Source organism: Nycticebus coucang, chromosome 2, assembly GCF_027406575.1.
Source record: "Nycticebus coucang isolate mNycCou1 chromosome 2, mNycCou1.pri, whole genome shotgun sequence".
Classification (NCBI taxonomy): Eukaryota; Metazoa; Chordata; class Mammalia; order Primates; family Lorisidae; genus Nycticebus; species Nycticebus coucang.
In genome coordinates this window covers 76,850,896-76,875,784 of record NC_069781.1, presented here as the reverse complement: position 1 = coordinate 76,875,784, position 24,889 = coordinate 76,850,896, and the positions used below count along the sequence as shown (strand labels likewise).

At 39.3% G+C, this 24,889-nt stretch overlaps 1 protein-coding gene across 6 annotated transcripts in view; it reads left to right on the top strand.

Annotated features, from left to right (window-relative positions):
• SMARCA2 (SWI/SNF related, matrix associated, actin dependent regulator of chromatin, subfamily a, member 2) overlaps window positions 1-24,889 on the top strand; it is a 172,606-nt gene that overhangs the window by 53,880 nt on the left and 93,837 nt on the right. For all 6 annotated transcript variants that reach the window (XM_053574053.1, XM_053574068.1, XM_053574060.1 and 3 more), the window contains exons 10-19: window positions 2,789-2,842; window positions 5,927-6,057; window positions 6,283-6,340; window positions 8,579-8,679; window positions 9,946-10,093; window positions 14,041-14,204; window positions 15,773-15,839; window positions 16,499-16,609; window positions 19,088-19,330; window positions 20,918-21,031. In XM_053574053.1, the coding sequence (XP_053430028.1) occupies window positions 2,789-2,842; window positions 5,927-6,057; window positions 6,283-6,340; window positions 8,579-8,679; window positions 9,946-10,093; window positions 14,041-14,204; window positions 15,773-15,839; window positions 16,499-16,609; window positions 19,088-19,330; window positions 20,918-21,031 (1,191 nt within the window). The remainder of the gene's footprint in view (window positions 1-2,788; window positions 2,843-5,926; window positions 6,058-6,282; window positions 6,341-8,578; window positions 8,680-9,945; window positions 10,094-14,040; window positions 14,205-15,772; window positions 15,840-16,498; window positions 16,610-19,087; window positions 19,331-20,917; window positions 21,032-24,889) is intronic.

Below are 24,889 nucleotides of genomic sequence, written 5' to 3'. Positions count from 1 at the left end.
AGTATTTTTAAATGTCTATTCCATTTCCTATTAAAGTATTATGCATGAAATTTCTCTTGTTCCTGAATTTATATTTTTCTATGGACACAGTAAACAGAAACGTGCATAATTACTCCGTGCTTCCTAACCGAGTCTTGTTCTGTTCTACCACACGATACTGTCCCTGTTTATTACAGACATTTTGATAATTAGCACCAAAGCTGGCATCATGAGTCAGTATAGACTTGTAAGTCAGTTTCCTCATTTCACACACATACTGTAAATCACCATATCTAAGTTGCCATTAATTTTAAGATGTTATTTCACGTACCACTAAAAAAGAAAACTCATTATTACTTAAACGTGTGTTTCATTGTGGTGCTTTCTCATTTAGAATTTTATTCTACTTATTAAAAGAGCTATTTATTTAAACATAAAAAAAAAAAAAGAATAGCTAGAGCTTGGGCTATCATCAACTCTTGTACCTTGTGGAGATTGATGCTTACTGCATACATAGTTGGGCTGTTCATACTGAGATGTGATTCAGTTTTGCAGCAGCCCTGGAACTTAGGTACTGTTATCAACCCTATTTTACACAGGAGGGAACTGAGATACAAAGAGAAGATTTGCTCAAGATCATACAGCTAAGGTCTCTTGCCCTGAGTTACAGAGCTGGAATTCAAACTCAGGTTGTCTAATTCTTGAACCAAGTGTGTTAAATCTAATATTACTTTTTCTCTCAAATTTGATACCTAATGGAATTTTTAAAAAATAGTTTAGGGGATTTTAAGTAATGGAAGGGCCTAATTATGAGGCAGTTTTTAGATAACAATCTAGCGAGTCTATAGTATACTCATAGGAGAGTATCCATTATAATAGTTTTGATTCTATTAATGTATGATACTTCAAGCTTTTTAATGTGCTATCCATTCAAATGGTGATCCAATTCCACTTGCTAGATATTTGAAATTGGCTTATTCATTGTCTTATTTGATTTTCTTTATTGGCCAAATTTGTAGCTTATTTCTAGTTTGTATGGAAAGAATAGTGGCATTAATTGACTTTTCCCTATTAATTAATAGAGTATAGTGCCTGCGATTCCAAAAATGGAACCTTCAGTGATGGTAGCAGGGATGGTTTCTTTTCTGAACTGAGGGGTTATGTCTTTGTTCTGTATCCCCAACCTAGATAGAGGGCCTGATGCTCCTTGAAGCTGGTTGGTCCTTTTGTGCTTATAAATATTTTCACTTTATGATAGCATTAACAGAAAATTAAATTATTTGAAAATTATGAACAAAGGGAGTATTTCATTTCCTACTCTTTAGTAGAAAGTACATTTTTTATGCTTTGTGCTTTGGTGTACATATACACATATATGGTTTTGGCATGCAATACATATATAAAAGTATATTTTATACATTATAAAAGAACTTCAAAAATTTCAAACATTTATGGAATTATTTTTCTTCTTTTTCTTTTTTTTTTTTTTGAGACAGAGTCTCATTATGTTGCCCTCAGTAGAGTGCCATGCAACTCGCAGCAACCTCAAACTCTTGGGAACTCTTGGGCTTAAAAAACAATTCTCTTGTCTCAACCTCCCAAGTAGTGGGACTACAGGTTCCCACTACAACGCCTTGCTATTGTTGTCATTGTTGTTTAGCAGACCTGGGCTGGGTTCTTACCCACCAACCCCATGCATGTGGCTGGCGCCATAACCACTGAGCTACAAGTACCGAGCCCAACGGCTAGATTTTTAATGTTAAATGTTTTCACAATATTTGTTTTGTCAAGAGACTATTGAGTTCTTTTCATGAAAAGCAAAAATGTATTTTGGAATCAATGTCTTAAGTAAACAAAGTTGAGTTAATATTGATTCCTTATCATTATATACATCTTTAATTAACTAAAGAGCCCAAGGGTTGGAAAGCTCATTTTCTTAAATATCTTGATGAAGGAAATGACTATAGTTGTTTTTCCTTTTTAGGCTATACAGAAGTAGTTTTCCTTTCCAGCAAGAACTTTATAAAGATTCTGTAAAGACGATATTGAAGATTTCAAGTGTCAGAGAGGTTGTCATAGATGGAAGACATTTTAGACTATTTTGTATACACTACAAATGAGACTCTTGGGTACAAAAGATGACCTAGTCTTTGCTTTTCATTTGGGTGTCTTTGAGGCACATAGATGGCTAATGTGCTAAGATATTGGGATCTTTAAGAAATGGCAGATGACAGAATTTTTTATGAGATTACAGTCTGCATCAAATTTCTCTGTGTACACATGATAGAAATCCTACATATCATGAAAGCCAATTAGGTAGAGTAAAAATGTCCAGGGAACTCACAGAGTTTTGTATTATTTTATATTTTTATGACCCAGGAGCAGTTGAGAGCTCATTTTTGATGGAAATTTTTAGAATGTTATTCTTCCTTGCTTGGGGAATAGGAAAGTTGAGCTAATTATGTCAGGATTTGTCTTCACTCTGCCAAACACAAGATGAACATTTCAGACTCTGACCGCTGTCTTGATGCTGCCATGTTTTAAGCTCTTCGGGTCCCTGAAGACACAATCCCCAAATCTGTAGGGTGCCTCCTGCCTTGGATAATACCTGGCTTTAAATGACTCTCTGTAAGTTAATAAAATGCACTCTTTGTCTCAGATAGTGAAGAGAAGTAAAAATAAAAGGTGTTAACACTTAGGCTATGTTAGTTGACAATGGGCAGCAAGAAAAGTCTGCCATACACCAGAGTACCATGAAGTCCTGCACCCATCTTTTTGTTGACACATAACATTTGACATTGTTTTGCAGAAGGCTGAAGAGAATGCGGAAGGTGGAGAGTCTGCCCTGGGACCAGATGGAGAGGTGAGGGATTTTCACCCATTTCTGCTGTGTTCTGCTGAATGGAGTCCCTGCCAAACCTTGCAGCCCCATTCTTTTTGTATACTAACCTTGTTTGTACTCAGCTATTTATTTTTAAATAAAAATAGTTGTACATTAACATAGTAAAAAATTAGAATAATATAAAAGGGATATAGTGAAAAGTAATCTACTCCCATCTCAGACTAATGATCAGCTGATATTAAATTTCTTATGTACCATTCCAGAATTTTCTGTGCAAATAATAAGCATATATTTATGAATATATAGAATGTGTAAGACTCTTAAATGATTCTATAATTGCATTTGTGAAGCAAGTGATATAGAAGCATAAAATATGACCCAGTTTCCCTAGTTTATTACTAATTTAAAATTATAAAAATATGTGAACCAAACAATTCACATACGTGGTTTACTATTTTGTTGATATTTTCTATAGGCTTACAATGTAGCTTCTGTGTATATATTCATCAGCCTAGTCCTAGATTTTATTTCCTACTATTTCCAATATTCTCCTGAATGATGAGGATACAATTATTTATTTATTGAGTTGTTTTCTTTTTTTCCCTGAAAAACTCAAGACTCTGTGCCCATGGTTCACAATGAGGAGGGATACCTCCAGAGCAGGGTGGGAAGGGGTTGTGTTTCAAACTGCCTTCTCTTGCTCTCACAGACACTGATCAACATGCTTGGAAGATTGGCGGTGGGTGGGGAATTGGCTCTTCTCATTCTAGAATCCCTATGCCTGTGAGTTTGCTGTGAACTCAAATAGCCTAGATGCCAAAAAAAAAAAAATAAATAAAGTTGTATCACGGTTCTATGCAGAAGCCTCTTGAACAATAAATGTTACTTAACCACTATAATCCATCACAAAGAAAGAAAGGATCAGAATAAATGTCTAATGTGTAAGAAACTCTCAGTGGGCTGTTATGGGGTAAGAATACTATATATTAGAGCACTTAGAAACAACTCTAATTTGTGAAAGCCCAGCCTTACCTAAGCATGCCTCTCATCGGCCTATAATTAACAAGCACACAGGGAGAGATCGAACATGTTAGTGTAATAGCGTTCTTATCTCTTATTATCTCTTAAGAAAATTCGCTTCTGATCTTGAGCCTGTTACATATACTTTTTTTTCTCGTGTACGCTTAACACATGTATTCTGTTTGTTTCAGTCTGCAAAGTGGACATCTTGCTCGGTTTGTTTTGAAATAATGTTCTTAGTACACTTTTCTGTACTCATTCAGTGATTTTGCCAAGGTTCTAATTTCCAGCTACAGTGATTTCTAGTTCTCTCTGAGGCATGACATCAGTAATGAAACAAGCTGTATTGAAGTGGCTCAGGATAACAGAAGATGAGTTTTCCAAGGGAAATGATAGCAAATAGTATTTTTGCTTCTTGAGTGTATAGATAACCTTTTACATTAATGAGAAAGAAGCATCGTGTTGACATGCAAAGTAATGGTGTTTGAAGGCATTGCGTTAGCATACACAGAAGGAAAAAGGGCAGTCTAGAGTAAGCCTTTTATTTTTTTTAAGGTTATTTTTGTGGATAATCACTAGCATATTGTTTCTCATTCTGACACAGTTTTGTTGAGGAAGTAGAGGGAAAGAACCATTGGGCTTATGTTTTTTTTTTGATCATTTCTTATAAGATATAAAAGATAACTTACAGCATACTGATTTTTCCTATCCTTTCTGTTTAACTTCAATTAAAAGTAATTCAGGGCCCAGGCGTGGTGGCTCACATCTGTAATCCTAGCCCTTTGAGAGGCGAAAGTAGGAGGATTGCTTGAGGCCAGGAGTTTGGGACCAGCCTGAGCAGGAGCAAGACCCAATCTCTACAAAAATAGAAAAAAATAGCCAGGTGTGGTGGTGCACACCTGTAGTCCTGGCTACTTGGGAGGCAAGAGAATCACTTGAGCTCAGGAATTTGCAGTTGCAGTAAGCTATGATGACACCACTGCTTCCAGCCCAGGCTCCAGGGAGAGACCTTGTCTCAAAGAAAAAGAAAAAGATTTAGGAAAACTTTTGGAATTAATCAATTATCTAAACATTCCATTTCATTACTTTTCAGGAGATAGATAACTTGAACCACTCACAAATCAAGCATTTCCAAACAAATGGTTTCCTTGAGGGTACACTTCTAGAAGTATAGGATCACCCTATAATTAGTAATATTCATTTGCATAGTATCACTCCGTTTTTCGGCCTTTTTAAGACAGTTTGTTCTCTGAAACAGGTTAAACACAACCTTTGCCATTTCATTATTCTTTTAATTTTCTGAGTAAGCCATTTTTCATAGAGTTTAATAACAAACCTCCATTCAATCTTGGTTGATTCTCTAGATTCCAAAGAAGCAGAGCTATTTTCTTTATCATACTCTTTATCATAAGTTCCAGGGGTTGAGTTAGCTACCTTGTGGTTTGGTTTTGGCTAAAGAACACTGGTTCTGAAGCCAAACCAGCCACTAAGGAGATGACAATACGTTTTTCTTTTACCATTCTCCCTGTAGCTGTAACTTTGCAATAGCTGTTACCTGGGTGGTATTAGTTGAGGATTTGGGGAGTTGTTAGTTGCAAATTACCAAAATCAGCTCTGCCTGATTTAAATAAGAAGGGGAGGTATAAATGGGATATTGGGTAACTTTTCAGTTCTCTGGGAGTCCTGGAAAACCAGACTCAGGGCTATTCCCACTATTATACTATACAACTGGTCCAGTGGGAACACGGCTGCTGTCAGGAGATTGGTAGAGCCAATATCACTTCCCTGTCATTGTCGCCACTGTAGTCTACTGTTTCACCAGTGTGACTGTTTGTCCATTTGTCCGCAGTTCCTTGAACTTCTGGCTCCTAATTCAGGGCCTTTGTGAATGCATCCTATTTTGGCAGAGATAGGACTTTTAGGGAGAGGGCACCTCCCAGTGAGACTTGTTAGGTAGTGAAATTTCCAAACACAGGAAAAAGTTTCAGATGCTGGGCAACCAAAAGGCTGGGAGACATCCAGTACAGGACCAGGAGAATGTCTTAATACCAAGCAGTGATGTGATTTTTTTTCCTTCTTTTTTAGCCCATAGATGAGAGCAGTCAGATGAGCGACCTCCCTGTCAAAGTGACTCACACAGAAACCGGCAAGGTCCTATTTGGACCAGAAGCACCCAAAGCCAGCCAGCTGGATGCCTGGTTGGAAATGAATCCTGGGTACGGCGTGAGAGCGGCATTAGTGGTGTCCTTTTGGCTATTCAGATTTTGGCAGTCCTTTTAAAATCTTCCAACTAAAACAACATGGCCTTTGCTGAGATGGTTGGAATTCTTACTTGTGTTTGTCATTTGCATGCAGAATATGCTAGTTAAGTCATGTGTGTCTGTATTGTTTTATATTTTAAAGAACTAAGCTCCCTTTTCTTCCCCACTCCTTTTCCTTAGTTATGAGGTTGCTCCTAGATCTGACAGTGAAGAGAGCGATTCTGATTATGAGGAGGAGGTATGTATGTCTCTCTGTTTGGGGTTCATTGGTTTAAAAGTTGTCAGAAAAAGAAACTTCTCACTGAATGTAGGCCCAACCCCTGTGTCCTTCTGTCATGTATTATTCTTGGGTTGGCTTTCAGGTGACAGGTGAGGCTAAGGGTTTGCAGAAGCTTTGATGGTGCATGTCTAAGGGTACTACTGTGATGTCCTGGGTGCTCCAGGCTGATGGGGAAGCTTGGTGTGTTCTAAATTCATTTGGAACCAAGAAACAAGAAGCTGGCATTAAATGGGAGATGGTGAAATGGTCTTTCTGGGAGAACTGAAGATGGATTGCTTATTTCTTTGGGATGGGCAGTCCCATGCTTCCAAGTGATTCACATTGAGAGTTAGCTGCCTAATAATTTCTAAGTCCTTTGGGAAAGGAGTCTAGTTGAAGTTGAAAGTCTGAAACTTAGATGAAATGGCCAAGGTGAGCTTCGTTTAATGAGTTTATCAATCCTCTTGATTTTTCTTTTAAATGTGATTCTCATTTGAATTTTTTTGAATATACTTGTTACCTAGAGAGAATCACATTTCTCAGTCTCTTAGAAGAAATACTTGATCTGGAACCTAAAATCATATTCTTAGATGCATTTAATAGAAATTAGGGAACCATCAAGATATCTGTTGGATCAACTATGAAATACGTAACAATTACAAAGAGAAGAGTTAAAAGATTTGATCTTCTTTATTAGAGCACTGTTAATATGTCATCATTAAATCTGATGTTTTCCAGTGTAGAAAAACTTTGGTCCAAAGAGTGCCACGGCACCGAAGCCAAGGACTGGGTAAAGCAGTCTTACCAGGATCTTTAGACAAGTGCTATTTTCTTTCTATTTCATGGATCTGTGTTTTCTGTATTAATCTACCATGAGCACTTTCTGCTTTTGTAAAGAGGAAAAATAATAAGAGTTACATTAAAAAAAATCATAACTATAAAAGAGCAAATACTTTTTTGTGGTGTGCTATTTTTTTCCAGATACTCCATCTCTGAGATATTTAAAGGTTGTAAAATCAATTTTAAAATGTGTCTTGTTTACTTGGATGAGTAGGATCATAAATGATCCACCAGGGGAATCTTCTCTGTGAGTAGGAGAGCCAGAGAGGGGCAGCGATAAGGTAAAATAGGCTGCCTAACCAGCAGGTGCCAGTCTGAGACCTACAAGCACAAACAGTGCCAGACAGCCAGGAAGAAGATGGACTCTGACCTGGGAGACAGGAGACCCGGGAACTTGTCTCAGGCCTGCTCCCAGTGAGCCTGAGTGACTTGTGGAGCGTCACGTCCCTTCTCAGAGTTTCATTTCCTCACCTGGAGAAGGAAAGAGTTGTGTCGAGCCCTCAGCTTACTCTCTGCCTCTAAATGATCTGTTACCACAGGTTGAATTTCAGCATCGATACTGCATCAGTTTGTATTTTTTCATTCAAGAGTTATGGAAAAGCACGCTTCTTTTTAAACCTGCTTTTAAAGGAAACTTTGCTGCATTATCTAGATTACAGCGGTTCTCAACCTGTGGGTCGCAACCCTTTTTTAACAATGAAAATACGTTGCGGCATTAGGAAGGTTGAGAACCACTGATCTAGAAAGACTGAAGCTTCCACACCAGCTGAGCAGTGGACGTAATGAATATTTAGCAGCGCTTTCAAACTGGATGCAGTGCGCAGCCCAGAGGTGGGAGGTGTGGCATCCTCTGCCAAGTTCTGGACGTTTTATCTGAGTACTCACAAGTGTGTGATCCGAATCAGCCACAGAAAGCAGTGTGCTTACAGGCTTCGGATCTCTACAGAGGACACAGGTGGGGCCATCAACGTCCATGGGCTTTATCAGAGGGAGCATTTTTATGAGAAGGAGGATGCTCAGACTTCTAAAGTCTAGCTTTGGAAAGAAGACTATCTAATGCTGCTGAGTCAACGAGAGCAGATACAGTCTATAGGACTTTCTGATAACCAAATAATGATAAATATCTGTCTTTCTGGCTTGATGTTTACTTATTTATTCTTAGAAGCAAGGATTGGAAGGGATCCCCAGAGGGTTCTTTCGTTCTGTCACTCAGTAATTTAAGTAGCAGTGAGACGGTGTGTTGCCTGCCTGAGCAGATGCTAAATTTACTTCCTCCCTTCGTCGTATGTACTTTTTCATTTAATCTCTTTTCAAAAAATGCCTCATAGAGGATCCCTAAGTAAAATGCAGTTTCTCCCTGTCCTGTTCCTTCCATAGGATGAGGAAGAAGAGTCCAGTAGGCAGGAAACTGAAGAGAAAATACTTTTGGATCCAAATAGCGAAGAAGTTTCCGAGAAGGATGCTAAGCAGATCATCGAGTGGGTATCTCTCAGAGGTTTTTCCCTTGGAAATGCAGTGTGTGAGGATGCTGCTTCACAAACTGTCATTTAGAAAATTGTGCTTAAGGGGCAGAGCTAACTTCATGCTTACTCTCCACTTGAAACTGCCAGAGACCCCCGGTGAGCTCTTATCTTCCTCCTTCTCTCCTTTCTCCCTCCCTCCTTCCTTTCCTTCCCTCTCTCCCTCCCGTCTTTCCTTCCTTTCCTTCCTTCCTCCTTTGCTGCTGCTTTTCCTTCCTGAATCGCCACGCCCTGCCCAGCTCGCCCCTGGGCTTCTTCACACCCGTCCTCTGCACGTCCATCCCATATTGAACTAACGAAACTTTCATCCCCAGCTGGCTGCTTCTCTGCCTTCCTCCCTCCTTTAATAGCTTCAGTATTTGCCCAGAAACCCAAGTGAGAAATGCCAGTCGCATCTTCTCCTCACTGCCACAGCCAAGCGTGCCGCCATCTCCCACCTCTCTCCTGCCGAGTGCCCCAGCTCGGTGTCTCACCCATGCCAGGGAGCCCTCTGTATCAGCGCTTGGCACATTTCTTTGCTTGTATAGCTCTGCTATTAAAATTGTTGGGAAACAATATGCAAAAGAGCACATTTTAAAAGATGAGATTCTTTTTAAAAAAAAACCAGGAATAGACATTCTTACATTTCCCCTTTTATTCCATAGCTCTGTGCCCCACATTAGGAACCTTCATTTTACCAGACTGCCACGGTCCTTTGCAGGTTTTAAGAACCCCTCGGTGGCTCTTCATCGCCTGCGGGAGGAGATGGTAGTTGAGGAGCAGGGCAGAGAAACCTACCTCTCCTCTGTCCTTCCTCTTTGTGCTGCCTCCCACCTATTGTTCAGTCTCGACCAGAGTTCCGTGAATAGGATTTATCTTTGTTTCCTAACAGCCAGAACAGCTTCACTGGCAGGTGCAGGGCTCAGGCTCTTGTTGGCCTTTTTAGGTCAAGGGGACCAGCTTTCAAATATTGTTTTCCCTGCATTTTATGTGACTCAGATAAATGAAGTAACCTCTCTGAACCTCAAGTTCTCCACGCATGCTCCATGAGAATGAGGATAATAATGCCCGCTGTGCTTAGTTTTTGTGAGGATTACAGGTAGTGTATTTTAACTGCAAGGCATGTCATGGGTGATAAACAAGCCATAATTATTATAGCTTATTTTAGGCTCTCAATTCATTTTTTTTTTTAAAAAAACATATGCACGCAGACGTCTGTGTGATTCTCCACGTTCTCATCCTCAGGACAGCGAAGCAAGACGTGGATGATGAGTACAGCATGCAGTACAGCGCCAGGGGCTCCCAGTCCTACTACACCGTGGCTCACGCCATCTCCGAGCGCGTGGAGAAGCAGTCTGCCCTCCTCATTAACGGGACCCTAAAGCATTACCAGGTAACAGGCCTGGGTGCGTTTCCTTGACTAATCGTAATCTTTTGCCTAGTTTCGATTGAAGCACGTCATGCCGTTGTTGACTGATGAAGAGGTTTGTATGGCAGTGCGACATTTTAGCCACATCATGTACAACACTGTGATCTCTCCTGCTGTGTCTGCTTCCTTTAGAGCAGTGGTTCTCAACCTTCCTAATGCCACAACCCTTTAAAACAGTTCCTGTGGGTCGCGATCCACAGGTTGAAAACCACTGCTTTAGAGTTAAGTACTTCTACGTTACCATCTTTGCTAGGACTTACCACACCAGTTTTCTCTGTTATGGTTTGGGGAAGAATTTTGTCTTAACAAGTACTGGCTTAACATTCAGAACAGTTTCACTGTAGATGTCTTCAACATGGAAAACCCAGCCACTTTCTGTTCAGGTAGGGAAATCTGTATCTCATCTTGAGTCGATGACGTCTTTCTTTACAATTTTTAGTCGTGCCTATAGTTTTATGTTATGGGTTCAACCACCTAGGAGTAGCTGTCTATTACAATTTGTGCTTTTTTAAAGATACAAGACAGTTGTGAGTGTCTGTGCTTTAATTAAAAACTGGGCTATAAATAGAACAGATGCTTTTTGACCCGTCTGGATTGGGGTTAATTCCTGTCTCCTACCACTGTGTACTGTTTCCCAAAGAATGTTCCTTGGACTGTCTGTTCCTTAAAGAAAAAAATTCTATGGTCAAATAAATGTAGGAAATACTATCATCTGTAACTAGGATTATAATATAATTTACTATTCCAAATGTGGATACTTGTGAGAGTGCATAGAGCGTCTTACTATTGATAACAGGCATAATAGACTGTCCCAAGCCATCCAGAGATGTGGTCACCCTGACTCTGACCCCTCAGCCCCTCTTAGTAATTCACAACACACTAATGACTCTACAGAAACAAGTGTGTAATCCACGCCACATCAGTGTTCTGTAGTAAAGTAACTTGTCTCACACTGTTTAACTTTGTATTTCCTCAACTTCTTTGGCCATCAAATGCTATTTTTATGTATCATCACTTAACAGCCTGTAAAATCAATGTCTTCTAGAATATGCTCTAGGGAAGTGCATGCAAACTTTTTGGCATCAGGTCCCAACACTTGATGCCATGTCTACTGCCACTGTGTGGGAGTGAAGAATGCGACAGTGATTACTAGTCGCGTACTGCCTTGATTTGTGCTAAAGTGCCGTAGTTTTTACCCAGCGTTGCTTTTGTATCGTCTATGCAGATGTCAACATAGTAAAAATGGCAAATCCTGCCATGTGACCTTGTGGATCTCCTGGAAAGGTCTTAGGTCTTCCAGGGAGGACCACTGCTCTGGGCTTAGTAAGGTAACATTTTCTCCAAAGACCATGCCACTTTCATGAGGTCCAGACTGGTTTTCATCTTTTTCATCATTTGGCCTGCCTGTCATGGTGGTTAATTCAGAGTATGTTCTAATAAACTTTGAGTATCTGTATATGGGAAACCTGTTTTGTTTTTTTTTAATTATCCATAAATAACTTCTAGTGCCATATTGATTTTTGTCGGCTGTCCCACACCTTTGTTATTATATCAATACCATGCGCTAAGCAATTACGCAACAGGAGCACTTGTCCCACACCTTTGTAAGCACTCTTTATCACCCTTCTTTCGAACCTTGCTTCTCCGGCTTCCGAATGTGAATTTTGTGCTTTTCTGCCTGGCTGAGCCACTGCAGGTCACCTGGACATGCCCTGTGCCATCTCGCTCGGGGTTCCTGCCACATGAGGTTCCTGCTCCCTGGAACCTGACCACCCATATCTGCCTGATGAGGTCTTTTCCTTTCCTTCCAAATTCATTTCAAATGTTGCTCAAAGCCTTCCCTGGTCATTCTCTCCATGAGTAAGCTTTCTTTCCTCTTGCTCCTCGACAGGTTTTTGTATTGTTAGTATTTACTTAACCTTGACATAACTTACATAACCCTCCTTCTTCTTCTTCCTGGAGAGCCACAGAAGCTTGCTTCAGCATGCAGCCCTCCCTGCCCCCCAGTGCCACAGCCTGGGCAAGTCCAGTCACTTCCCACAATTCTTGTGAATTTCTAATCCCCTCTGTCTTATTTCTGCTTCTGTCTTGTCTTGAATTAACATAGATGCAAAATTCAGCCGCTTTGCCAATTTTTGTTTAAAAAACAAGCTACTCCCATGAAGTATCCAAATGTTTCTTGTAGTTGACTTTTCCAGTGGCCTGGTGGTCTTGGGGTCACATCATAGGCCCACAGCTTCTCCTGTCTGCCACCTGTAGATCACAGTTACTTCCCCTTTTTATCTTTTGCCTGTTCTCTTGGAGGCTCTTCCTGTTTCTCTGCTTATCTCTTGATGTTGCTGTAGTTCTGCAAAACCTTAGGATGACTTGGAGTCTTACATGGTACACAGTGGCTCAAGTGGCTTATGAAAGTAGTTCTTCAAACCATTGTAGTGTTTCTCTAAGTCTCTCTCCGGTCAATACGTTGCACTGTCAATTGCTTCTTGGGACATGTACACATGTGCCTTGTTTATGGTTTACTCTTGGAATGCAAGCTCCTGCAGGGAGGCATGCATTTTACAGACCTTGGTATCGTAAATAAGTCAATCATTTGCTTTGTTCTTACACAAAACAAGTAAATATTAACATTTCCCTAAGTGTAATATCATTAGTGAGCCAAATTGACCTTAGCAGAGATATACGTAATTGTATATGTGTGTATATGTATTATATGTAGAGATATAGATATTTTATATATAAATATACATGTATGCATATGTATAATTTCCATAGACTGGACGTGCACCACATGTACATATCATACAGTAGGCCTAGTTCCTTATGTTGACCACCTTGTTAGAGTCCCTTGGGTCTTCAACTTACAGAGGTTCTACTGCATGTATTCCTACTGTATGTATAATTGATCATACCATTGAAATCTAGCGTCTGTGGTATGATGGTGGAAAGGCTTTGGTGGTTGTGGGATAGAGGTTTAACAATTTTGTTTCTTTTATACTTAAACATGGGGAATCCAGAAGTGAATCTGTGGTGCAGTGCTGTCGTACTTTAAAAATACATGTATTTGGAACATGTTTCCAGGCATTCGGCTTCCGTTGTGTGCACCTGTGGGGAGTATCCACAGTGCAAAGTTTCCATGTGCTCCCTGGGAACTTTCTCTCTGCCAGGAGGAAATCTGTCTTCTTGTGATCCCAGCAGAGTAGCCCTGGCTCTCCAGCACTCTGCTTCCTCACCAGCCCCTCAGTTTCTCATGCTCTAGTCCAGGGGTCCTCAAACTTTTTAAACAGGGGGCCAGTTCACTGTCCCTCAGACCATTGGAGGGCCGGACTATAGTTTAAAAAAAAAAAAACTATGAACAAATTCCTATGCACACTGCACATATCTTATTTTGAAATAAAAAAACAAAACGGGAATAAATACAATCACACCGCCTCATGTGGCCCGCGGGCCGGAGTTTGAGGACCCCTGCAGTCTATTCGTTACCTATGTCTAATGATCTAGGGCAAATCTGGCTTTGGGTTTATTTGTCTTTAATCTTCATGTTGGCGTTTTGTTCTTGGAGTGGTTGGAATAGATTTTAGGTTTGGGTTTTCTTCATTTATAATAATGCTAGAATGTCATATACTGTGAAATGCTAAGTGAAGATGAGCAGCAGAAGTGCTTAAAATCCCACCAGTATGCTATAGCCCATCATTTCTAAATCTGATTAACACTCGGCACCTGCCGGGCAGCAGGGATGATTACAGGCTCATATTTTACATTCTGTCTGCGTTGGTGCCTCCCCGACTCTCCAACTGTGGGAAACCCAACGTATAGCACTGAGGAGTTAAGAAGTCACAGCCTCACTTGAGTTGTATTAGTATTAATTACCTGTGCAGATCTTGGATAATTGAAGCAATTACTCTTCATTTCAGCTCCAGGGCCTGGAATGGATGGTTTCCTTGTATAATAACAATTTGAACGGAATCTTAGCTGATGAAATGGGGCTAGGAAAGACCATACAGACCATTGCACTCATCACTTATCTGATGGAGCACAAAAGACTCAATGGCCCCTATCTCATCATTGTTCCCCTTTCGTAAGTAAAGTCATTTATTCTGCAGTCACCATTCTGTGTGTTGCCGAGTGCCCTAGGAGCAGCTTGTCCTTGTTTTTCACTTAGGGCAGAATTGTAGCATGTGGTAGGTTTACCAAGAGCGTGTAATCTGAATTGAGGTTTTAATTTCTCACCCTACCCCCACCCTGGCCTTCTTGATTGGCTGTTTAAACCTAGGAACAAGTGATTTTAACAGGCTACACGCTGCGTAGTAGGTCCTATTCGTCATCACTGGTTCCTGAAGGGGAAAGGGGTGTGTGTGTGTGTGTGTGTGTGTGTGTGTGTGTGTGTGTGTGTTAAGATTTCTTTGATTTTTCCTTATTCCATTTGCAAAAAGTTTTATTTGTATAAAGTCAAAAGATTATGCATTCTTAAACCTTCTTTTATTGTATTTTTTAAAATAGAACCTAAGTCAAAGTCATAGCTATAAATTCTGCATGAAAGTAACCTCAGTATGTGCATTTTGTGTTTCCATGTGTCTGCTGCCTCCTAAGGACAGGTCCTCGCTGTCCACTGTTACATTCCCAGTGCTTCACCTGTTGGACGTTTTTGTTTTTTGTTTTTTTTTGAGACAGAGCCTCAAGCTGTGGCCCTGGGTAGAGTGCTGTGGCATCACAGCTCACAGCAACGTCCACCTCCTGGGCTTAAGTGATTCTTTTGCCTCTCTGCCTCCCAAGTAGCTGGGAATACAGGCGCCCGCCACAACGCCCGGGTATTTTTTGGTTGCAGCCGTCATTGTTGTTTGGCGGGCCCAGGCTGGATTCGAACCTACCAGCTCTGGTGTATATGGCTGGCGCCTTAGCCGCTTGAGCTACAGGCGCCGAGCCTACGGAACGGGTCTTAGTAGGTCTTTCCTGAACCTCCTAACTGAGGCAGCCACACTCCCTGGAAGGTCAGCATATCTGGCTTAGGTTGCAATTTCATTCACTGAGGTCTTCTTGTAGATCTCAGTGCTGATATAAACTTGGACTTTGAGTAAGAATAAGGATTCTGTTTTTATATTTTCTTCAAATTTTGTCTAATGGGGACTTTCTGCAGATCTTTCTATATGAATTATCTATATTTATAATATTTAGATATCCTTCGCATTTCACCTGTGTTTTGTATGAAAGGTCGTTCAGTATTTCTTCCCCTATTCCCTCTTAACAGATTTGTTTAATATCTTCATGTGGTTTTGTAATTTATTTCTCCTAATCAAGCTTTTCTTTGAACTTGCATGGCAGTTTTTGGAAAGATTCCCCAAATCACTCCGGCAATTGCTGTTTTTCAAAACCATAATAAAATTTAGGGGTTTTCTTTCTATATTTATGCATTCTTTAATTTTTCACACAAGATTTTTTGTGACCACAAACAAATTTGTGATGCTTTGTGGCAGCTTATTTCTAACTTATCTCTTTATTTCCACACCTTTAAAATAAACATGTAGTTGAGATATTTTATGTTCTCTAGCCTCTTTGAAGGTGAGGCCTAAAAATGAATAAGAACATCTTTTTAATCATGGATTTTTATGGAAATGTCTTCTTTTCTGTATTTTTTTTTTTGTTCTGTAGGACTCTGTCTAACTGGACATATGAATTTGACAAATGGGCTCCTTCTGTGGTGAAAATCTCTTACAAGGTTTGGAATGCTGTATTTATATATAAATGTGGAAAAGCAAAAAATAGACCCTATTTTCTTCATTCCATATGCACATCTGTGAACTGTATTTGGTTATAAAGTTTTGTCATGTACATCATGTACTAAACCGTGAGAGTTAATCATCCCAAGAAGATTACTGTAATAAACCATAATTACTTTCAGATAGTGAAATCCAGAAGAAAATTGTTAATTATCATATTGCGAGGTTTCTGATGAGAGTAATACAAATGACAAATATCGCACATTCTTCGCACTGCTGACTGGCTCACTGTGGGCTGCTTCTGGGCTGACTCTTCCTGCAAAGTCAGGCGTTTTCCGGGGTATCCAGCGCCTGCGTATGCTCCTGTAGAAATGGAGCCTTGCAACAGAGCAGCGGATTCTCTGTTACTGCAAGGTCATGGTCATTTCCATTTCAGTATCCCCTCCCTCAGTCTTTGGTGGGAAAACCTTTCTGTAAGGGTCTAGAAAGTGTCAAGATGTATGCCAGGTAGCCGAGACATTCTTCCTGGATAATGGATCAGTATATGACAACCTGTGTGTGTGTATGATTTCTTTAGTCACGTGTCTGGGCCTTATTGAATAGTGAGAAATAATGCTTATGTACTTCCACTGAGTGACATATGTTTCTTTCCATTCAGGGAACTCCTGCCATGCGTCGCTCTCTTGTCCCTCAGCTACGGAGTGGCAAATTCAACGTCCTATTGACGACTTATGAGTACATTATAAAAGACAAGCACATTCTTGCAAAGGTATGCTTAAAAAAAAAAAAATTATTTTATCTGTAATTAGGATCCGTCTCACCAAAGTGTGAAGTATTCTTCAAATTGTACTCAGCAGTATAATTTGATCGTTAGACGACTTGTCTCTCATTCTTTTTCTTTTGTCAAAGTGTTTGCTATATTTTGGTCATAGTTTTTTAAATTTACGCTTTGCGTGTGTGTATGTGTGAGTGTGTGAGTGATCCTAGGGCTCTTACCTCTCTACCTGTCAGAATTAATGAGTTTAGATCTCTTTAAAAAATTCACCTGGGTTCCTTCTGCAACCCTTTTTTCTCTCCAATAGCCCTGAACATGCTCAGGAAAGAAATAATTGTTTTTGTTGCCCTGGGATATTGTCAGCGTAACTTCATTCCTCTTGTGCCTCTGTCTGTCTGAAGACGAGTAGGCTCCTCTCCATATGGTCTCCACCAGATGAACATTTATTTGAGCTTCAGCTCTTGCGGTATCCCTGTTTTAGGTTTTTCCTGGTAAAATAATAAGCTATCATGTCCAAATTACTCAGGGCCGTTTCTGTGACTGTTTGGAGCTGAGAAAGAGTTGTTTCTGTGACCTATATGTCTCCTAATTTGTTTTTCTGTTTCTATCATCTTGTTTCTAGTATGTTCATTGAGAATGATGAAAGCAATAGTCTTTCATGGAATAAACAAGGAAAACTTAATTTTTTTTTCTTTAGTAAGTTCCCCCCCCACCTGTGGTCTTTTGAAAGCACTATAATCTGAAACTAAGCTATGTCCAGAATTGAACAGAGTCTCTCCTTCTGGGTCTGTGCTATCTCTGCATTAAACCTTTGCTCTGGGAATAGTTCTCTTCATGACATCATAGGAAATAACATAAAGGAAATTTGTTCCCAGGGGAGGTTTAATAATTGAGATGGCACTGGAACAATCCTGTTCCTCAGACTCAGAGATGAATTTGGCAGTGTCAGAATGATGTGTTGTCAATATTACTATGGGAATGTGTTTGTACGTTTGAGATACTTTGAAAAAATCATATCTTTTCTTCTGCATATGTATTACAGAATTCATTGGAGATGCCTGGTAATGACATACACTGCTTTTATTTGTTACTGGAGAAATGGAGCTATAGAATGGGATAGTAATTTTTCCCAAGTAGAAGACCTAATTAGTAGTAGACCCAATGGCAAAATCAAAAACCTCTGATTCCTTGTTTATCATTATGTCATAAGCTAAATTAGGCAGGAAAGTAGATTTGGAATGTTTATTTGAATACATTTATGTCTGATGGCCTTTTTGCATACTATTGGTACGTTTGGAACAATTGCTTTTATAAAGTTACTTATTCTTAAACACTTTTCTTAGAGGTGGTGGAGGAAAGGGGAAAAAAATCTGGTGGTTCCTTTTACCTGTACTTCCCAGACTGACTGATGATTTTATGCCTTTTCCCTTGACATGACTGGCGCACCTAATGAGGAAGGCGAGGATTGTATAGAATCCTTCCCTCATCTCCCTGATCTTTCTAGGCGCTGTGCACTGGGATCTGGGGATATGTGAGCGCCAGATGTTTTTCTTGACCATTGACACTGTTCTGTAGGGAATGGATAGGCTTAGTGGAACATTCCTCTTTGTTTTCACTTTAAAGCACTGAATAGTGGCCTTGAAGAGGGCTAAATGGTAATGTATGAGAAAGGAAAGGGGCAATGACTATACAGACATAGGAAGGAGAATCGCGCCATATGAGCATTTGTGACTTTTTAAGTGACAATCACATGGAGGGAGTGTATTGTATTTAATTGTGTAGTTTTGCCAAAAATGGAGGAATGAAATTTTTGCATTTCACTCCCTGCCAGTTGAGTATATCCTTTTATTTTATATAAAACAGGGGTTCCTAGACCTGGCAGGTAAGGAATATGTATAACCTGAAGGACCCTGGTGGATAGATCTAACTTTTTAAAAAAAGGCCGGATGTTCAGATTTTTATGTGAAATATTCCAACTTTTCAATTTTATCAATCAGTTCAAACAAAACAAAACAAAACACAGTATTGAGCCAAGCCCTGGCTTGGAAAAATTATTCATTAACAATTGCTTCAAGCAGATGCGTGTGTTCTGTGCCTACAGTGAGCAGAGGTCCAGTGACCGTGAAATCCAGGATAGATGTCATGATAAAGTACCAACAGTAGGAGCACTGGATGGGGAGACACAGGATTAATCATTTTGTTCTGGACCCTTCTTTGTAAAAGGGCCATTTGGGATCACATACCCTGCGAGGGACATTGTTGCTTTAACATTCCATTGTTATATGATACTTTATTTGATCTGTCAGGCCTGGAAAACGGTCTGTTTCTTGATATTCTTATATCATAAGGAGTATGACATCATATCATATACCAAGTGTGGGTTCTCTGGTTTTCCACACCACCACGTGCCTGTTGGAAATAGCCATGGACCACCTCACTTAGCATTCATCGGACCTTCCTCTTGTGTTGTAGATTCGGTGGAAATATATGATAGTGGACGAAGGCCATCGAATGAAGAATCACCACTGCAAGCTGACTCAGGTCTTGAACACTCACTATGTGGCCCCCAGAAGGATCCTCTTGACTGGGACCCCACTTCAGAATAAGCTCCCTGAACTCTGGGCCCTCCTCAACTTCCTCCTCCCCACAATTTTTAAGAGCTGCAGCACATTCGAACAGTGGTTTAATGCTCCATTTGCCATGACTGGAGAAAGGGTACTTGTCTAACTTTTGTTGTTTCCACTGCATGACAATAAAATTAAGTGAAAGGGCCCAAAACTAAGAACATCAGAGCCACAGAAACTCCACGGGGTGGTTTAACAGTGTCACTTGAATTTCACAAAGGTGATCAGTAGGTGGACATGGTCACATTCTGGGGTCATTTTCCCCTCCTAAGAAAAGGGATCTAGTAGCACGTGGGGCATCCTAACCCCTTTGTCTTTTGCCAACATACTTTCCAGACCACCAGAGAATGTTCCTGACTGATGGAATTCTTGCTACATCTTTTTTTTTTTTTTTTTTTTTGGTTTTTGGCCGGGGCTGGGTTTGAACCCGCCACCTGTGGCATATGGGACTGGCGCCCTACTCTTTGAGCCACAGGCGCTGCCCAACCGATGGAATTCTTAACTGCAGTGGGCTGCAGAGAGGATGACCATGGAGATAGCTATCAAAGTAATTTAAGCAAGCCAAATCAACCAGCTGAATATGGGCTTTAAAATAAATCTTCCCTTGTTGTAAACTTGGACTTCCCCATAAAGTATTTCTATATAAAGAGAAAATGAACTAGTTTATACTGATTTTCTGTCCACACTTTTTTCAGGTTTTGGTGTGAGTTTCAATTTTGTGTGTACATAAATACTCCTCCTGAACTCCTGAAGTTGTCATTTTTGAATTTCATATATTCTTTCAACTATCTTCTTTTAGAGAACATTTATGAAAGGAAGGTATGGGCCATTGTGAGAAAAGAAAGGGGCACATGTTATTGTGATTAGTAGTTCCTTAACTATAGGAACGAGAGGCCACTGAGAATGCTTTGGGAAAATTTACATTTGATGGGCTTGCTCCTTTAATTCCGAGGTTCTCATAGGCACATTCGCCATTTGTTAGCAGTTAAGTCATTTGCTTGCCCATTTGTAGAAGGCAGCGTCCATCAACTCTGGCCCTACAGGTTTGTTGGGTTGTTCGTTTTGTTCTATTTGTTTTTATTTTGAGGTGATCCTCCCACCACAGCCTCCCTGTAGCCAGAACTGCCAGGCTCAGATATCATAAATAGGAATACACTTGAACAGGTCAGGGCCAAGAAAAGGAAAGTAGATAAGGTACAGACTTAGAGACCCACTGGTGTAAGTTGGCTCTACTCTTATCCTTCCTCTTTTTTAGTTCAAGTCCCTGTTCTCTCTGAATGTCTCTACAAGTGAAGGGCCTAAGTCAAGGCTCTAACTTTAACTAGGAACACATTAGCCCATTACCCCTTTGTCTCATTCTATCTCAACCCTCAATCAGCCTTTATTGTCACACTTACCTCATAAAATTCTGAGCTGTTAACACTACTGATCTAAAACGTGTGGCTTCTGGGCCCCTTTCCACAGAACTCAGCTTTAAGGCATAGACACCCATTTACAGGCCCTTTTATTGTCTACCACTTGGGAGGCAGATGGGAAGATAATTTGGAGATATATGTAAGAGGCATAAACTTGGCTTTAATATCTATAAAATTGAAATCACAAAATAAGTGTGACACAAAGCTTTATTGCACAAAACATCCTTTTGTTAAAAAAGGATTCACATATGTTTCCCTTGTAGGTGGACTTAAATGAAGAAGAAACTATATTGATCATTAGGCGTCTACATAAGGTGTTGAGACCATTTTTACTGAGAAGACTGAAGAAAGAAGTTGAATCGCAGCTTCCAGAAAAAGTATGTTGCAAATTTAAAAGTTGTGTTTTTTCTGCCTTGCAGATAAGATGAAGTACCTGCCCCTGAAATTATGTTTCTAAACCAGTAGATTTGTATTTTAGTCCCAAGTATCATGAAAATATCCTAAAGGGCTTTTGTGTTTGATAGGGCTAGAGAGAGAAGGGGGATTGCAGCATACTCAGTCTTGTTTCCAAATTCTTTGGGGCAGATTTATAAACTTATCAAATTCCTTGAATCTCATTACATTTTAATTTTAGATTTTTTTTTTTTTTAAGTTACTGATTGCATTAACTTCTGTAGGCACCACAAAAGTATTCTGCTTATAAGCAAGGGTTTGACTTTGGAACTTGTATCATTATTGAAGGGCCTAGGATACATTTGCCAGGTTTCTCAGAAGTTTATTCAATATTTGATGTTTATGATGTCACCATCTGACTAAGTAAAAAATAGAGGTCCTGCAAATTACAAACAATCATCTCATTATTCTGGGGCATGTTTTTTGTCCTGCAACCGTAAAAATTAGGTTCCTATGAACACTTGAATGTTTTTCAGATTGCTTTGTAGAAATAGAATTTTCAGTACTTAAGGCCTTGGCTCTGTGTTTTTGGGTTGGAGTTGTATATTTGTTTAATATTTCTGATTGCCTTTTAGAATCTTGCACTTTTGAGTCCTAGGTTTCATTCTTTTAAAGATAGTTTCGCATTGTATTCTATTCATTGCATGAGATATTTTGATTCAAGGCATTTGAGTTTTTTCTTTAAATGGGCCGATTCTGAAATGTCTTATTTTTTGCACGATTGTGGTTTTTCTGGGTAACAACTCTATTTTTGGACAGATTGGTTCATCCTGTTCATACTTAAGTGGGAGTTGGCAAGATGGTGTACAAAGTTGATCACTTTGCTAAGGGAGAATTTTATTCCCTAATTCTGTACTCATTAACAGTCATAAAAATTTAAAAATGAAAAATTATTTTTATACCATGCTTAGCCAAGTGAAAGTAGGAATGTTTAAGTATTTTATTTTGTTGTTAAATGCATCTTGGGTACTGAATGTTGTTGATACTCCCTTTGCCTTCCTGTGGTCTTGGCTTCTGGGTAAGGCCCTTTCTGTTCAAGAAGGAGTTTAGTACTGAACAGATAAGTGGTAAATGGGTACGTGTGTAGTGGTCATGTAGCTGCCTTCAGCTACTTTCTGGATTACTGTTCCTGTGATCCTGCAAGTTATAGAGATAGAATAGTAAAAGATTTCAATTTGTCTTAAAAGAAGTATAAAATAAAAGGTTACTAACTGCAGTCCTTTCATTATTCATCCCATAAAACTTAGTAATCTTACTTATTTATTTCTAGGACTGGCTAATGTAGATTTTTAAAAACATGTACGTTGAAAATGTGTCCTAAGAAAATCCATTGTAGAAAAAAATCCAAATTTTTTGCAGAATAAGGATTACGAGGTAATCAATTATATCATAAAGGTAGCCTCTGTTTTGGAAATAGTCACTCTATGGTTCTTTCTGAAAAAGAGCTTCTTGAATACTGTTGAAAGATGATAAACATTTTTTAAAAATATATTTACCCTCAGATTGTCAAGAGTATGCCTTCTGCCTAAATTATACCTGTACTCATTAATTCTCAGAATATTAAATATAAACATATTAAATACGTCATATATGGTATTACTTATGGATACCTTTATAGGTTACCTTGTTACCTTTGTTGGAAGAAACTTGGTAAGGTAGAAATCATGGGCTCTGCCCATCAGAGTGGGCTTGCGTCCCCATCACTTTCTTGTCTCTTACTATGTGAACTCAGGCAAGTCACTTAACCCAAATGGGTGTTAGTGTTCTCATTAGTGAACTGGAAAATAAATAATATCTGCCTCATAGAATTGTTGTGAGGGTTAAATGAACCTAGAGCTTATACTACTGTGCCAGGCATGTGGTGACCCAACTAGTGACAGCTGCCTTTATCATGTCCCTTATTTTCTGCTCATGTTGCTGTTGCTAACGGGAGTTTCATTTTCCCATTCACTTCAGGTTCTTTCTCGATGTTCTCTTGTCTTTGCTGTACTTTCTGTAGCCCTCCCACATCTTTATCCCCATAAAACTTTCTTTTTTTTTTTTTTCTTAAAAATTCTTTTTTTTTTTTCCATTTTTATTTTTTTATTGTTGGGGATTTGTTGAGGGGACAATAACCCAGGTTATACTGATTATCCCCATAAAACTTTCAAGGGGTCTATGTGTGTATGTGCTGTTGATGTTTGGCCTGTGTTCATTGTCTACTTTTTATTGCCTTGTTAGGATTTTTATTACATGGGGAGACTTGGAAATTTAAGTGTCATCCTGGGAGATCAGGAGGTTTCTTTTGCCACCACCTATTCATACTCACAAACAACATATTAATATGTCTTACTCAGCCTGTATAAAAATTCCAAGAAAGACTTATGGCTAATAGCAGGAAATAGCTAAGTATTTCCAAAGCAGTAATTCCTTCATCTCCTCTTCTCCCCCACCAGATGGTGTTTTATCCTTGCTCAGGCTGGTCTCAATCTCCTGAGTTCAAGCAATCCATCCACCTTGGCCTCCCAGAGTGCTAGGATTACAGGTGTGAGCCACCAGGCCTGGTCCAAAGCAGTAATTCTCACATGTTTTTATAAAAAAAAGAACCAGTTAGGAAAGTAGTTTTTCATTTACTCATTTTGGTATATAGCTTGAGTTTTGACAGTTGCATAGAGTTATGTTAACCATGCCCACAGCTAAAAATACAAAACAATTCCGTCACACAGCCCTCCAAAAATAATTCTCTGGTGCTATCCCTTTTTAGTTAAATCCTCCCTGTACTCTTAGCCTCATGCAACCAGTTATCTGTTCTGCATCCTAGAGCTTTACATTTTCCAGAATCTCATATGAGTAGAATCAGACAATATGTAACCTTTTGCATCTGGTTTCTTTGAATCAGCATAATGTGTTTACAGATTCATCCAAGTCATTCCATGTATTAATAGTTGGTTCATTTTTATTTCAGAATAATATTCTATTATATGGTATACACAGTTTGTTTATCCATTTAGCTGAGGAACATTTGGGTTGTCTCCAGTTTTTGATGATTATGGGTAGAGCTGCTATAAATACTTAAGTACAGGTTTTTGTGTAAACAGACATTTTCATTTCACTTGAGTAAATACCTACCAGTATGATTACTTGGTGATATGGTCAGTGCATACATAACTTTATAAGAAACTTACATATTTTTTCTCAACTGTCTGAACTACTTGGTCAGCAATATATGAGCATTCCAGTGCCTCCATATTTTCATCAGTACTTCATATTGTCAGTTTTCCAGCATTTTCAGCCATTTCAGGAGGTGTGTAGGGGTACTTTATAACTTTAATTTGCGTTTGTCTAATGTCTAATGTTGTCAAGCAACTTTTCATGTTCTTTCTCAGGTCAAACCAAAGAAGTTACAAATAGGCCACAAATTTGATAAATGCAGCTCTACGACCTAGGAAAACTAGTTACTTTTTATATTTGTCTAATATAATGAGACTCCTAATGAGCAAGGCAATAAGTTGCACCCCCCACTGCCACCACATCCCCAGCTGCTGGCACAAAATCTGTTTCTTATACTCAAGGAAGAATGTCAAATAGAAAAGGGATTATACAAAAACAACTTAAGCTAAATGAAAATTGATTTTTCAATTTAGCTCCTGTTTAAGGCTGCTTGTACTGACTATTTTGTTAATTCGTGTCATCAAGAACCAACTATACTTATAATTGACTGTGTATATATTGATGTCTGACTATGCTAAAATGTGAATATTATGTCTGAGGTTAACTAGAGCTTGACCTACCTAAAATCGATC